This window comes from Aspergillus lentulus (genome assembly GCF_001445615.1).
Source record: "Aspergillus lentulus DNA, contig: Alt01, strain: IFM 54703, whole genome shotgun sequence".
NCBI lineage: Eukaryota > Fungi > Ascomycota > Eurotiomycetes > Eurotiales > Aspergillaceae > Aspergillus > Aspergillus lentulus.
Genome location: NW_028322123.1, coordinates 199,675 through 215,856, shown reverse-complemented (window position 1 = coordinate 215,856; position 16,182 = coordinate 199,675). Strand labels below are relative to the sequence as shown.

The 16,182-nt window shown below is 49.3% G+C and overlaps 4 protein-coding genes across 4 annotated transcripts; 3 read left to right on the top strand and 1 right to left on the bottom strand.

Annotated features, from left to right (window-relative positions):
- Window positions 1-773: 773 nt before the first annotated feature.
- ALT_0051 (uncharacterized protein) lies at window positions 774-2,429 on the top strand (the record flags this gene model as incomplete). The annotated part of the gene is made up of 2 exons (XM_033563067.2): window positions 774-1,422; window positions 1,471-2,429. 2 exons carry the CDS (start codon window positions 774-776, stop codon window positions 2,427-2,429), a joined length of 1,608 nt encoding a protein of 535 aa, XP_033418958.2.
- Window positions 2,430-3,487: 1,058 nt separating this feature from the next.
- Window positions 3,488-6,597, bottom strand: ALT_0050 (glycoside hydrolase family 31 protein; the record flags this gene model as incomplete). The annotated part of the gene is made up of 4 exons (XM_033563068.2): window positions 3,488-5,177; window positions 5,227-5,397; window positions 5,448-5,858; window positions 5,906-6,597. The coding sequence occupies 4 exons, from the start codon at window positions 6,595-6,597 to the stop codon at window positions 3,488-3,490; spliced, it is 2,964 nt and encodes a 987-aa protein (XP_033418959.2).
- A 2,310-nt stretch (window positions 6,598-8,907) lies between these two features.
- Window positions 8,908-11,175, top strand: ALT_0049 (acid alpha-amylase; the record flags this gene model as incomplete). Its single annotated transcript, XM_089598909.1, has 8 exons — window positions 8,908-9,069; window positions 9,206-9,321; window positions 9,377-9,485; window positions 9,545-9,773; window positions 9,823-9,985; window positions 10,031-10,177; window positions 10,225-10,465; window positions 10,513-11,175. The coding sequence occupies 8 exons, from the start codon at window positions 8,908-8,910 to the stop codon at window positions 11,173-11,175; spliced, it is 1,830 nt and encodes a 609-aa protein (XP_089456573.1).
- A 1,727-nt stretch (window positions 11,176-12,902) lies between these two features.
- ALT_0048 (acetylcholinesterase) lies at window positions 12,903-14,663 on the top strand (the record flags this gene model as incomplete). The annotated part of the gene is made up of 3 exons (XM_033563070.2): window positions 12,903-13,163; window positions 13,237-13,581; window positions 13,638-14,663. 3 exons carry the CDS (start codon window positions 12,903-12,905, stop codon window positions 14,661-14,663), a joined length of 1,632 nt encoding a protein of 543 aa, XP_033418961.2.
- Between the last annotated feature and the right edge of the window lie 1,519 nt (window positions 14,664-16,182).

Here is a 16,182-nt window from a genome sequence, read left to right as displayed (position 1 = left end):
CTATTCACACGGAGTTTTTCGATTCTTCTTTGAGTGGCGAGAGGCTGTAAACAGGCAAAGAACTAGCCTCTGGAGGTTGAGCTCGCCGTCGATGCGCTCGTGCTCGACATGTGGCACATGTCCGATACCTGGAGGACCGCCATGGTCTCAAGCAAGGACTACTAAAGCAAGACGCGACTGGGTTAGACGGATCGACTGGAATATTTGACTGCCCTGCGGACACTCGAAGGCATCGCAGGGAATGTGTTGCGGGATCAGCGACGCTTCGTATTCGTATCGGGTGGACAGGCTGGGTTGGTATCCCGTGGGTGAAGGTAGGATTCCTGCTGTGGGAGTTGTAGAGTCTGCCACATATGGCTCATGAAATATAATCCCTGCACGGCATCCAACCCAGAGGCTAGGAGACAACATTCTGTGCGAGTGATCCTGTTTCTGGCAGTGATGTGGATGTGAGTCAGTCGATTCAGCCTTGTCCAAAGGATAGGACGGTCTGCAAGGCTGAAAGCGCCATGTCTCGTATTCTTTGGGCTAAACGGGACTCAGACCACGTATATACAATCAGTTATCACTGATTTGGGCAGGAATTCAGATGTCGCGTGGCATCGGTCACACTCGAAGTGCCAGGAGATATAACAGATGCCGTAAGGCTCCTCACAAGGCGCATCTCAGACGGGAATATGGATTAAAATGCTCACAGCTACCTCATTGGAAATAGTCGGTCCTTATTCATTGCAATAAGTCTACACATTTTTGAAAAAAGAACACCAGCCAACATGGCAACGGCAAGTATGACCATGGCAGAAACTGGAACTCACACCTGGACGCCAATACTCGAGGAACCTAGAAGAGACAACGGATCCTTAGCTGCGGACGCTGTCCAATCAGTGGGTATCACCATCAATGAGCATGACCGCGAGAATGAGTATCTCGACAGTATCCCGGCTACCGAAGCCATCCAGTCCACCAACCCACGTTCTATCCGGCAATTTCTCCGCCTCCATCCCATTGCCACGGTCGCGGATGGGTCTGCCTATGTTCCACATCAGAGCAGTCGTAGCGAGCTGGTCAACATCCTCGTTTTGGAACAAGGAGACATCATCACCCGGCGACGACTCAGGTCGGTAGATGCACTACGTCACTATCTCAGATATTCCCGCCCAGCAAGAAGGTTGTACTTGGTCTCATCTGAGAGCCTGTCTGACACCGTGGTTGGACTTCTGGGCTCAAGCCTAGATTTGAATCCTGATCTCTTTGCACTCTTCCTTTCCCGGCAAGATCTACCTCTCAGTCTTTCGATCCCATCAAGCATTGCAGCTCGACAAATTGTGCAGTTCAACTACTACCGCATAGACAACAATGGCGCACTTCACAGAGAGCACATCTCTTTCAGCATGTCACAGGGAGGAGAAGAATCGTGGACCGGTAGGAGAAAATCGGCGTTGAATTTTGAAGCATACTGAAGATATCTAGGATTGCTTTTGCTAAGTGAGTACGAACTCAAACGTCAAACTGCAGCCATTCTACGCTCAAACCTGCGGGAGACGGTGAGGGACCAAATTAACACTCTTTTCGACGCAATCCCTTCTTCGATGGAGTATTCCACGTATATTCAGCAAGACGCGTCAACAACATTGGCAGCCGTCATCTATTCGGTTTTTCCGCTTATTGTATCTGAGTCAGCTGGATTGCTTTCTGAGTTTGCTTCGTCCGCTCAACTCGCAGAGAGAACGATTGAAGAACTTTCACTAGGCAACCTGAGCGACGAAACGCGCCTGGGAAAGCTGGAATGGTTACAAAATGCACTAGACAATGGATACCTTCGCTCGAGCGCCCGTTACGAGCAACTCCATGAAGTCTTCTGCTCAATGCAACGTGCGATGCACGACTGCGACGTCCTTCACTCCAGGCTTCCGGAGCGTGGGAGCGTGGACACTGAACTAATCAGGGACGATTTGACGTTTCTAACCGAAGAGGCCCAGCGACTTCAGCGCGAAAATGACACCCTCCTTTCTAAGCGCGACTCCTTGCTAGGTCTCACTAGCCCCAATAGCTCAACTCGGAACGACCTAACGGAGAAACAGAGCTATAGTCCAGGCGCTTCTGGAGGGGCGGGGGGCCCGCCGGATCCTCCAAATCCGTACAGCTGGAATCGACGCTACGGTGAGCATATTATAACAAAAATTGATCAGATTGCGTATATGACAAACATCCTGCTGTCGCTGTCCTTCATCGCATCCGTGTACGGAATGAATCTCAATATCTTTAATGGCGGGCAGGTTGAACTATCCCAGTATCTGGCTACTGCACTACCATTTTGCTTTGTGGTATTTATAGTCACCTTTGTTATCCCGGGTATAGTGGTGCGGATGCTTCCAGGAAAGCAAAAACGGAGAGCGATGGAGAGGGGTTTCAAAGTCGATATCGCTTGAGGACGAAGATCCCAGGCCCAATCTGCGTCAATATCATCGATATATGGGCTTCGTCTCTGATGGATCCGCGTGGGATGGCTTTCAGCTGATTGATTCGATCCACAAATTACCTCGCGCTTTTGAAGTTCTTTGAAGTTGTTTTTCTTGCAAAAAGTTCGCAATACCTGGCCAGCTCCATCCGTCGATAACGTTCGAGGTCATTCCATAACTCGTGCAACTTTTCGTGTGCGGCCGTTTGGACACTAACCTTTGACGACCAATATTCGAAGATGGTTTGATACGCACCAGTTCCACACTTTTGGCCATTCTTTCTATTATACATATGCTTGCTCCTCAATTTCGACACGTGTTTCGATGGCTTTCTGCTGAATTGCATCGTTGCAGACATCCCAACGAGTGGTTATCATCACCCACCAACGGTTTTTTCCTGTTTACCTCTCCTTTTTATTTTAGTGAGATACCTGAGTAAGAATTCTCAGAACTGACAGGGACTAGCAATAATTTCTTATGACGGCTTCAAGGAAACATGGAACTTACGTGCATACAATTGCACATATAAGAGGACAAATGGATGCTAGGCTGCTAAAGTAGTGTGCTTGCTTGGTAGAATAGTGGCAGGGGAAGCAAGTTAGCCACAGAGCAGCGGTGCCCAAATATAAGTGCACCTCTCGTAAAAATGGATAGTGTTGGTCTTAACACAGTTCTCCACTGCATCCTCCGCGATATTATCACTGTCTGCCTATGACAGCCTACTCAGGAGTCAGGATACATGATATATTGAGAGTCATGCTTAAGTCCTGTATGGGAATAGGTGTAAGATTGATCACACAGTGCGGAAGGGTGATCGGTAGCAATGTAGTCGTCACATTCAGTACTTCAATTCAGGGCTTCATAGAAACAAAATCTGAAGCTTGAGATTTGGCGTAAGTGCCTCTCCTAGAGACACTCCGGGATATGCTTGAGAGGCCATTTGGCAGAGCATATGAGGCTATAATTTCATGCGCCGTGATAGAAGTTATTTAGAACCAACGGTTGACACAGACTTTGATTGCAACAGATCACCATGCCAACACCCATCCCTTCTCCCATGCTCCCTTCCTGGTCATCTTCTCCAGACCGTGAATCGAAAGGACTTGAGAAGTGGCATTATACTCAGCAGATTTGACCTTCTCGCCATTGAACCTAATCTGCGATGGCGCCTTCTTAACGCCCAGAACGGTCACCCTGTCCATATAATTCCGTTCTTTCCAACAGCCAGTGACGGATGCAACCAGCTTCGTACCGGATGAGGCAACTAAATTGACAGTAAGAGTCTCCTCCGGACTAATACTCTCCCCATCATCCAGGTAAAGCTGGCCCGCCGCATCCCCCTTGTCATCCAGCGCAACCAGCAAAGACCATGGCGTATTCCTCGCCTCGCGTGTTGTCAGCGCCGGCTCCTGCATTGGAATGACATGCCCGCCCCGAACAAAAACCGGGATATGCCCCAGCGGCGCCGGGATGGTCGTGTTCTTCCCCGGCTGGGCATAATCTACCTCACGCTGCGTGTACCAATCATACCACTTCTCGCCGTGCGCCAGACCAGGGAAGACTCCCTGAACTGCAGTCGCCTGCGGTACTAAAACGGGAATAACCATTAAGGCCGGGCCGAGCAGGAACTGCGTCTCCACGGCCGCCAGAGACGGATCATCTGGGAACTCCCATGCCAGCGCGCGCATGACCGTCGACCCCGTGGCGTGAGCCTGATACATCAACGTGTACATATACGGGAGAATAGAATAACGGATCTTCATTGCGTCTTGCGACGCCTTGATGACCGAGGCCCAGCGGTATGGTTCTTGCGGGATAGCAGCGAGCCGGTTGTGGTTGCGGTAGAACGGGAAAAAAGCGGAGAGCTGCATCCACCGGTTGCAGAGCTCCTCGTCGGTGTTTCCGTCGAAGCCGCATGTATCGACGCCGAACATGGGAATTCCGTACAACGAGAAGGAGAGGGCGTGGGGGATGGATGAGTACATATATGCCCATTTGGCATAATTGTCTCCGCCCCAGTGGCCAGCCCATTGGCCGGAGCCTGCGAAAGTTGAGCGGCCGATAATAAAGGGGCGTTTGTTTGGATTGATGGCTAGGAGCCCCTGGTAAGTCGCGTTGATTACTTGGTGCCCGTACAGGTTGTGGACGTCGTATTCGAGAGTCCCATCGACGTGGCTGGCGTTGGGGGAGATGGCATGGGCTGCCAGGTCGTGGCCAGATTGGACATTATTTATCGCGTAAGGCGGGTAGTTGATATTTCGGACACCAGGAGTAGGAGTTGTACGTAGATAGGTGATCGCGGTGGATGTGACAGGGCCCTGAGTAGCAGAATTGGCCGCGTCCTGGCTTGAAGCCGCTGCAGATGCCGAGGCGGCTTCTGTAGCGTTTGTGACGTTGAACCCTTCCGGATAGTCGAAAAGAAGATATCCGGGATCACCGGGAAGCTTGAAAGGGGGATGGGCAGGATTGTGAGTAATGAGATCAGACCCGCAGCTGCCCACGCAGAACGACGAAGCCTCGTTCATATCCATCCAGATGCCGTCAAAGGCTACTTTCTCATGGTATTTGACCAGTTCGTTAGCCCAAAAGTCCACCGCTTTGGGATGATGGAAATCCGTGAAAACGGTGTATCCAGGCCACACAGAGCCGATATACAGACTGCCGTCCGGATTCTTGAGCCAGACGTCATTCGCTGTACCCCTGGCGTAGGTATCATAACTACCCGTGGTTAGCGAGACTCGAACTTGAACAATAGCGAGATACTCACGCGTCGGAAGCATTCTCAGGGTTTGGCACGTAGATACCGGTGTCGAGAATAGGCACATAGTGGCGGCCGCTCTTGTGCAGTTTGTTCAAGAATTTCCTACCCTCTTTGTACCCGAAAGTGTTCTGGTCGTTTTCAAAGTTGCGATACTGGTTCATATAGTCGATATCAGTCCTTGGTATTTCGTCAGTACAGTGTGGAAACAGCAGCAGGAGAACACATACCAGATAGTCTCCAACGGGATCTTGAACTTCTCGAAATTGTCCACAACGTCCTCGAGCTCGGCCCAATTACGATATCCCCAGCGAGACTGGTGATAGCCGAGAGTGAAGTACTGTTGCATGGCAGGCAATCCAATGGTGCTGACCTGATAATTCTGGGTTACAGCAGCCTGAGACGGACCAGCATAGAAGTACAGATCAATACTGCCACCGATGGCGCGCCAAGTCAGACTGTCTGGCTGTAGCTTCACTTCCTGACCATGTGCGTTCCGTAGGTACACTCCGTGTGAGAATGAAGTGTACTTTTTGGAGCGATCGGTAGTCCTGCTTGAAACTGGGGTATACGTCCGGTTACCCGAGCCGATTTCATAGTATCGAGTCTCAAGGTAGAAGGGATGGGCGCCATACAAGTTCCTTCTCGCCAATCAGTAAACACCCGTTTAAGTGCGCTGGTAACTCACGTATCAAAAGGGTCACCAATATCCACCGCGTAGGTTGTCAAGGTCTGGTTGCTGTGCAGTCTAAAACTGGTAATGTGCTCCCCCAGGCCGTAGAGGTTGTAGTCATCCGGTAGGGAGGACTTGAACTCCAGGAATTGATTCTCAAACACCAAGACGCTACCCTCGGTGTTAAAGAGCACGTCACCGGTTGCCTTCCGAGTCACTTTGAAATTGAAAGTGGGATCATTAGACCAGGCAATCTCTAGGTCACCGCTTCCCAGTGACATGCCGCCCGCAGCCTTGGGCTTGGCAACCAGGCTTTCTGGAAGAATATACCAAGAGGAGTTGGAGGCATCAATATTAGCCGGGGTGATTTGAACATTGACGCGGTCGGCTGCCTGGTACTCAACCGCGAAAGTCAAACGATCCAGGTCTGTTCCGTAAACGTTGCATGCCTTTCCAGCCAGCTCGAGAGTGGCCGTTAGACCGGACCTGGTATGGCGGACATCCGACGCCTTGTAGCCCGGGCAGACATCTTGCGCATCAACAGCTTCGGGATCCTCAATATTGGCAAGCACGTTCTGGCCGTTGGAGGCCGAAGAGGGAATGGTGTACTGAGAACTCGCAGAGGTCTTGGTCGCAGTAGGAAGGGTCAAGCAATGAGCAACAGTAACCAGCCAGAGGCTGCACATATGCTTGGAGAGACCGACCATCCTGGGCAGTTGGAACTAGATCTTCTGAGATGGTTGTGGTTTTGGTTTTGACTGGGGCAACCGGCAGCCTTATACCTCCGCAATGTTAGACGTCGGGACCATATGGATGGATCGGCCAGGGTAACCTGGAGTTAATGGTAGAGCTCTCCTTCTCCGCAACACAGAACATGCCTAGCTACTAAATGGACACAGTGTCCGCCAAATCTCCGCCCAATGCCCGCCCTGACACTGGATTTGGGGATTGGAACTCGTTTACGGGGATGGCTGATAGAGGTAATCCTGGACTTCAACAGCTTACAAATTCTACTCCAAGTCTATCAAGTAATCACTAATAAGATTCGCGGTATCATCGGGTGGCCGGTTATTAATTCTCAAGGTCCTAAGGCCTTCTCGCTCAATGATTCGCTCATCCACCGAGATCTTTCCCCGGCCATGCTGCATGGTCTAATGGCAGTTTATTCTTGAGTCAGGGAGTATGCTAAACCCATGTGGCGCTTCGTATTCGGCTCCACCTGACCCAATCACCACCGTAGGAGAATGGTGACAGGTTCTTGAACTGGGTGAGTAATGAGATCCTCTCCAATGATCTCATTCAGCGCTCATGTCGGACCGAGTTGGTAAACAACCTCATGTCTTTTCTTGGTCGTTCATGTACAACAAATTATCAGAGCGGATTCCCTGAGTAACGGCATTCAAATGCGCATTGCAGCGACATGCCGCTCGCTCCGACCTAACTCGCGATGAAGGAGAGGTCATATGATATGCCCATCGTCTGTAGCGAGCTGTTCATTGCATTCGTCGACTAGTGGCGACCTGGTTGACGGTCACAGACAAGTCATCATGGAGATAAAGTGAAGGAAACTTTCTAGCTTCAGTACTTCAAAAAACTGAAAGATTGCACCTTGGCCTTTGAACAAAAGCTAATAATTATTGTTTACATAAGAAGAGGGACACTTATGTCAGTTAAGATTCTATCCAAGAGCCATTCTTGGCCGTATCAGCCAACCGCTCACCCTAACAAGGTTGGCCTTTGATTTACATAACCTAGTCTCAAGCTTCTGCAATGATTTGATGCACAAGATGATGCCCCTCTAATGTAGATAATCTAACATACTGACTATTATGTCCTCCCTATATGGTGGCATGATCTGTCGGTGGTTGTGGATAGTCATCGTTGGTGCTGTACATCTCAATATGAGGAATCGACTAGTACAAACTCACTCGAGAACTGTTAATTAGAGCCTTTTCGATGAGCAGCCTTATTGATGAACACAAGCCTTCTTTTATCAGTGCTTCAAGGCAGAGCCTACATCAGTACTGGTTGTTTGAAGATAATGCAGTAGTCCAGCCCTACTAGGCTAAGAGTGAATGGCTATTTCCAAGAAGGTCTCACCCATTACAGCCAAAAGAGCGTTGCCTTCCTCTGTCTTGTTTAACAGTCTCCTGTTACTAGTGGTCCAGTTTCAGATCAAGACTCTACAACAGTTTCTGACCATCGTTTTGCCGGAGGACTGTCATTTTGGCCCAACCCTGATTAATCTCCGCCCATTTCTTTTCTTGTCACCCTGACGATGCCGATGCTCTCGTATGAATTTTAATATTTGACATCCGGCCCCTTGGAATCGCCAAGGTTTGAGACGACGATGCAGGATGAAACCCCCCGTTTCCTCATTGTTCTCGACGAGAAATCAAGCTACGCTATTGGCCAATGCGCCACACCTCTCTGTTCTTTTGGAGTGCTCGGTCCGAGATCGATCCTTCAAGAACGTTGAAGTTGGGGCAATTTTAATGATTATCTTATGTCGTATGTTCTCCGAAGTGGGGTCTTCTCTCCAGAGCCGGGGATTTAACAAGGGGTCTATCAAATGCGTTGTCTAATGCCAAGGGCACCCTTTCACGCGTGGACTGCTGCAAGGACGGCATAGGCATATTAATGCAGAAGATGATCAGCGCATGTATGACCGGAGGAATATCCCAAGCAGACCCCATGCAAGGTAGATTATTGCACCTTCACGCCAGGAATGCTATAAGCACACGGAAGGATACCCATCAATGTCTGACTTCGTCACGGAGCACTTACCGTGAGAAAGTTGTTTGTGATAGGTTGAAAAGTCCGTCAAACGAAAATCAAGTGCCGTTGTTGTCTTTCCGAGACTGAAGTCGAATCTCCGCAGGATGGACCTTGTCCCTTAATCCAGATACAAAACCCGAACTAGGCAGATAAAAGGGCTCAGATATCGCAAAAAATATCTTCTATCAGCGAGCAAGCATTAAGAACTGATCAGTTTTGGCTCTTGCGATTTTACCGCCATGAATCTCCTTACTATTGCATTGACAATCCCCCTGCTGGGGAAAGGTGTACTGGCATTGAATGCAGCCGAATGGCGCAATCAATCGATTTACTTTCTCATGACGGACCGATTTGCCCGGACAGATGGCTCCACCACTGCCGCTTGCGATGTCGGACAACGTGTATGTTGACGTCCTTTGTTTTTGATCAGGTACTAACGATGACAGGGGTACTGCGGCGGAACTTGGCAAGGCATCATCGATCACGTACCTCAACAGCCTTGCAATCTATCCATGAAAAACTCTGACCAAAAATTAGCTCGACTATATCCAAGGCATGGGGTTTACCGCCATCTGGATCACGCCAATTGTCGAGCAAATCCCGCAGACAACGCCCGAGGGAACAGGGTTCCACGGGTACTGGCCTCAGAATATGTAGGTCCTGTGAGCAGCAGGTGACGAAGGTCAATGTTGATCTCATACTCCGTAGATATAATGTCAATCCTCATTTCGGCACCGCCGATGATATTCGGGCATTGTCCAAGGCTCTTCATGACCGGGGAATGTACTTGATGATGGACGTTGTGGCCAACCACATGGTACGTGTCATCGTCTTAATCAAACGACTGTTCAGCTTCTCACACAGCATGATATGTAGGGGTTCAACGGCCCTGGTTCCTCAACAGACTTTAGTACTTTTACACCTTTCAATTCAGCATCCTACTTCCACTCCTACTGCCCCATCAACAACTATGATGATCAATGGCAGGTGGAAAATTGCTATCTCGGGGATAGCGTGGTCTCTCTGACTGATCTGAATACACAAAGCTCGGCAGTGAGGGAAATATGGTATGACTGGGTGAAGGATCTGGTTGCAAATTACTCCGGTAAGTCTTGTTTTTCCGTTGTTGTCATGCCAATATCTGAGAAGAACAGTCGACGGACTTCGCATCGACACCGCCACGCATGTCGAGAAGGACTTTTGGAGTGGCTACACGCAGGCTGCTGGAGTCTATTCTGTTGGTGAAATTCTCCATGGAGATCCTGCATATACATGTCGTTACCAGGGTTACTTGGATGCTGTCATGAACTACCCAATGTAAGTTTGCCCGCCGTCTCGCGCAAACCTCATCTGACGCCATAGATACTACCAACTCGTTAACGCTTTCAAATCCTCGAGTGGTAGCATCAGTAGCCTTTCGAATACGATCAGCTCTGTGGCTTCTAACTGCAAGGACCCCACTCTTCTTGGGAATTTTGTCGAGAACCATGACAATCCCCGATTTCCAAGGTAAGCTACGTCCCAGGGCCCTATGATGCTTATGCTAACGATTACAGTTATACCAGCGACATATCCCAAGCCAAGAGCGTGATTGCCTATATATTCCTCACTGACGGCATTCCTATCGTTTACTCGGGCCAAGAGCAACATTATTCCGGTGGCGCGGATCCATACAACCGTGAAGCTCTGTGGCTTTCTGGATATTCCACCAACTCGGAACTCTACAAGTTCATCGCCACGACAAACAAGATCCGCAGACTGGCCATCTCGAAGGATTTGAACTATCTCCCGGTCAGGGTAAGTCAGACAGCCTGTCATTGTAACACCCATACTGAATCTGTAAGAACAATCCCTTCTACACAGATAGCCACACTATCGCGATGAAAAAGGGCTCCAGAGGCTCCAACGTCATCACCGTCCTGACCAATTCCGGCTCCAACGCCGGCTCGTACACTCTCAACTTGAACAGCCATGGGTATTCGTCCGGCTCAAGATTGACTGAGTTGTACACGTGCTCTTCCGTTCAAGTCGACTCAAACGGCAACCTACCTGTCCCAATGGCATCTGGTCTCCCTCGTGTGCTCGTTCCAGCCGCTTGGGTATCTGGAAGCGGACTATGCGGCGGTTCGGCCACCTCTAGCCTGGCCACCCCGACAGTGTCTTCTACCTCTACTGGCACCTGCGCTCCCTCCACGACGATTCCAGTTGTTTTTAATGAGCGGGTGGCCACCTCGTATGGGGAGAATATCTTCATTTCCGGTTCAATCGACCAGCTTGGGGACTGGGACACTTCTAGAGCGGTTGCACTGTCTGCTAGCGGATACACCTCTTCGAACCCGGTGTGGAGTGTGAAGCTGGATTTGCCTGCCGGTACCCATTTCCAGTACAAATTCATCAGGAAGGGGCAGGATGGGAGTGTTATATGGGAAAGTGACCCTAATCGATCGTATACTTTGCCTAGCGGGTGTGCTGAGACCGCAATAAGCATCGTTGGTTCGTGGAGATAATTCCCTAGCGATCAGGACCTGTGAACCTTTGATGTTTCGGTGGCCACCTTCACAGTAACAGCGCTCACAAAGAAAGGGTTCGCATCCGTCTCGCTCCCTAATCAGTGTGAAAATACGATGCTATAGAGAAGGATTGACCACACCCTTTTGGCCGGTTGTTGGTCATATTGGGGCAATTCTCAAATCATGCTTGAACGAGTTGAAGTAATGGACCCCAACTCTGAAAGTTACATGACCTTGAAAAGCAGCTTTAATTCAGTTGTGTGGACTTACAAACGTCTGTGTGTATTCCCCCCCCCTCACGGCAATGGTTGCGATCGGAGGAAAAGAAAGAAAAATCTACTACATCGGCAAGGATCTCACTTGACCAACTGTGTTCGTAACTCGACTTGCACATTATATAACAAAAATCAACTAGAAGAAAGGTCCAATATCATTCAAAGGTTGATATTATTACTTGTGCTTTCACTCCTTCACCTCTTGCATCGTCCCCTATGCGAACAAGGCCGCAAGAGGGGAGAGAGACTCCACCGGCAGGCATGGCACGCTTTCGCGGTCTCATATTGGTTCAGTCGACAATATTCCTTGTTCTCACAGCTCGTTAGATCAAACCCAATGCTAATAGTTGCTCCTTTCATACGGTATAATAACGACGGGGGCGACAGACACGGGTAGCACGTGAAATGTTATGTTCTATATAACCGACTTAGGGTCTCAGTCTAGTGGTCATGTCGAGACAGGCGATAACTTACGGCAAGAACATGTCTTATACCCCGCGATTCGCTTTTTCTGCTGTTATGTATACTAATAATCTGGTATCTTTGGCACTTCAGCTGCCGTAACATTAGGTACCGGAGCCATCTGTGGGGTACATTAATCTGTCCTAGTACATTTGTGGCTTTCTCTTCAATCGATCCGCAAATTTGGACCCGCCGGAGCTAATCCCTGGCCCCATTTGTCCGATCACATCACGGAGCCGCTATATTATCGGAGATTTACTTTGATTTTCCCCCCAGTTTTGGTTACGATCTACTTGCATTGACGTGGCGGCATTGCACTGAGACTCCTGAAGTACGTAAAGATCTAACGACCCCACGGGTAGACTGCGGACTACAGAAAAGAATAAGGCTTTTCAACCAACCAGGCTTGCTGAATCTCGGGGCTAACGGAGAGAGCAATGTCGCCGGTTAGACAATGGCGAACAGTAGTTAGACCTGAGCTTCTGCAGTCTCAAGCCATTACTTACCAGTATTACTCCTGCGAGGAACCTATACTCATCGCTCCGGTCTATCCTACCCTATCAACGGTCTCCCCTAGTTTGCTATGCTCGGGCGAATGGATCACCACATAAATTCGTCTCTTGCATCCACAGCTTGCGGCCGTTTGCAGTCGATTCCCGGTGTCTCTTAAAAGCAGCATGCTTTTATCCGGTGGGAATGGACAGCACATCCGCTCCTCACGTTGTATAAGGTTATATTCGATTCAATGAGATTAGAGTTTGGCGCTGGATGAACCAAATTAATACGCCAACAACAAAGTAACGTACCGCAGATTTAGGCTATATCTTTTGGGTGCTTTGAACCTTTTTGCTTTTCATGTATCTGCACCTATAAATTTGTCGTGAAACTGGAGGATGGCTTGAAATTAAAATGAATGCGCTGGGATTGCAACAATCGACTGCACGATATTCATTCGCGGCCTTGGAGTCCGCTGATCAAAAACACAATATGGCACTAGTCACGCTCCTCGCAGCGGGCATCTATCTCGCTAGCATAACGAATTCCTTGGCTGTGACACATTCCAGCAATAATAGTGAGCCAGGTTCTCCAACCATTGACCTTGGATACTCGAAGTACCGTGGTGTCAGACTTCCAGGGGGTGTGGATCAGTTCCTGGGGATGCGATATGCACGGGCACCTGTCGGTGAACTCAGGTTTAGAGCGCCACGGGAGCCAGAGTACGAGTACGAAGAACAAGACGCCTCCCAGGTAGGATATGTCCCAAAGAATGCTGTCGGTAGCAATACCGAAGCTTGGACTAACCCGACTTGCTTCATTATAGTTTGGCGCTCTCTGCCCGGGTACCGGACAGCAACCTGGCAACGGTCTAGATGAGGACTGCCTTTTTGTCAATGTGTTCAGACCCTCAGAAGCTACTCCAGAGTCTAAGCTGCCGGTATTGATATATATTCAAGGTGGCGGGTACGCAGCAATGGGGAATCCAAACTATAACGGCACAGAGATCATTCGGTCTTCCGGTGGTAACATGATAGTAGTATTGTTCAACTACCGCGTCGGCGTCCTTGGGTTCCTCGCCAGTAACTGTTTAGGGCACGAGGCCGACTTAAACGTCGGCCTTCTCGACCAACGCCAGCTATTTCTCTGGGTTCAGACGCATATCGGCAAGGTGCGTTGACGGATCTCTGCTAAAACTACAGACATTGACCACGATCTTTACTTTAGTTCGGTGGCGATCCGAGTCATGTTGTCATACAAGGCTCGTCAGCTGGAGGTGGCTCCGTATCCCATCACCTCACGGCCTACAGAGGCCGCGACAAAGAGCGCTTTTTCGTCGGAGCAATCCTGGAGAGTCCGTTTTGGCCAACACTTCGAACTGTCTCGGAGATGGAGTTTCAGTATCAGCGGTTGATGGGATCGACTAGCTGCTCCTCTGTAGGTTGTCTACGAAAGATGAGCCTTTCTGCTCTCCAGGCAGCGAGCGGCGGCTCTGCCTTTCCTGACACCAGACCTGGCGACCCCCTACCGCTTTTCTACTGGCTACCCGTCATTGATGGCAACTTGATCCCCGACCAACTCCATACCCTCTTCGCGACCGGCCAGTTCGCCCATGTGCCCATGCTGGTGGGCCACGTTGCCAACGAGGGCTCATGGTTTGCCAACAATGCGTCTAGCGCCGCAGAGGTCTCTTCTTTCCTTCGCTCCAACTACCCACACCTAGAAGAGACTCAGCTAGAAGAGATCAATCACAAATACGCGGATATGGCTCCCCTCCCTGGCCACGCAGCCTTCTTCCCTAGTGCTTCGGCTGCGTATGGTGATGCCACATTTGCCTGCCCTGCCAACGAGATGGCCAGCGCTGTAGCCCGCTTTGTTAGCGCTGCTGAGGTGTGGAGTTACCGGTACAACGTGCTCGATCCGGAGATTGTGGCCGGTGGCTACGGAGTTCCCCACACCTTCGAGATAAGCGCAGTCTTTGGTCCAGGACAGGCGGGCTGGGCTGCAAGCTCTTACTACACTATTAATGCTGCCATTGTGCCCGTTGTCATGGGGTACTGGACGAGTTTTGTGCGAAACTTGAATCCGAACACTTATAAAGACTCCGACTTGCCAGAATGGGAGACTTGGGGAAATTTGTCGGGCTCGCAACTCTGGCTGCAGACCAATGACACAGCAATGGAAGTGGTTCCCGATTGGCAGGTCAGGAATTGCACAATGTGGAGGTATTTAGCACGCACGATGGAGTCATGAGCAAATTGTGGTGTAATGAGGAGCCGGCAAAGCAGAGGCCCTAGTTATGGAATACATATAGTATAGTAAACACGATGGTAATATTAGGGTTCTCTAAGAACATCAGTTCAGCCAGTGGGACTTTCGGGTCTTGTTGTTCTAGCTTATTGAACAATGCACGAAAATTAAACACTGGCAGTGGTTGCAATCTGGAGCGAAGATTTTAAATATTGCTGAATCAAACGCAACGAAACTAAGAAAGGAGACAAGGAAAGAAACTATCTAGAGGGAAGAAATAGGCGGCATGCCCCCGCAAGGCAAACCCTTCTAGGCCTTCCAAAAGTAGAGATCGTTTGTCCGACGACGCTTTTGCTTCGTCTGTCATCCCAAGCCGTACCTCAGCCGTAACAGGCAGATCATACTGATAGCTGTGTCTGGTGCTTATGGTGTTTTCCAGACGTCCTGGCACAGTGTGCAGCCGCATCATACCTTCGAAAGACAAGATCTAGGGTTATTTCACATAACGATGATAAAATGACCCCGAGCATTCTGAATTACAGATGAAATAGCCGTAACTTTATCTAATTCATTGCAAAATGCGAGAGGAGTTTGCCACCGAAGTTCCATAATCTGACATAAGGTAGAAAAGAAGATATTGAACAAAGATAGGGAGAGCTTGGGGGACACATACAGCATATCGTGCTTCCGAGCGTCCCCGTATCGCACAGTTGAGATCTATATATCGATGGCCAGCTGGTGAGTGACCCCATTTGATTGCATATAGACTCGAACAACGCGTTCTGATTAGTAGCAATATCTGCAACAGAGACAGCTGGTCTATGGAGATAGGATGTGTGTGGAATCAGCGTGTATGACGAGTAATGAATGTAGTATCTCGTTGTGAGTATCTTCGGTAAGACTGTGGTTGCATAATCGGTATACTTGGACCGCACTCTGGGCACTCTGTGCGTACATAATGAGAGTGTGTTAGCTATAATCATAGGATTAGAAATGAGTAATGTTCTCTTTTCTCTCCGTAACCTTGGAGTAATGGCTTGATCATTTTTAAGTGCACTCTGATGTGATTACAGATGCTGCAAGGTTGCGCCAATGTTAATGTGAAGAACGTTATTTAGAGCTCAATCTAAAAGACGAATCAGATTTAGGTTCTGAATATACAACTAAGTAGATGGGTTGTGCAAGCACCTGAAATATCAGGAGACCCCAGGCTAACAGGGCGATGGCCTAGGACTTTAAACCACACATGAGAGAAAGTGCTAAATGAGTGAATGGTAATAAAAGAGTGAGTTTGTTAGAGACCTGCTCTCCATCCAGCAGCAAGCACTGTAGTTATACCTTTTGGCCAACCCTCCCTAGCTAGGTATCGAGTGCTATTCAGCGTCACTTTGACTGATATCTTGAGAACCAGAGATGATAATTAGCCCTGCATACAATCCATGCAACTTAATTAGTTATTTTGAAACCATCTCTAATTAGAAGTCCTAGTCTCTAAGCGAACTCTTGGAAAGAAGCTATATCC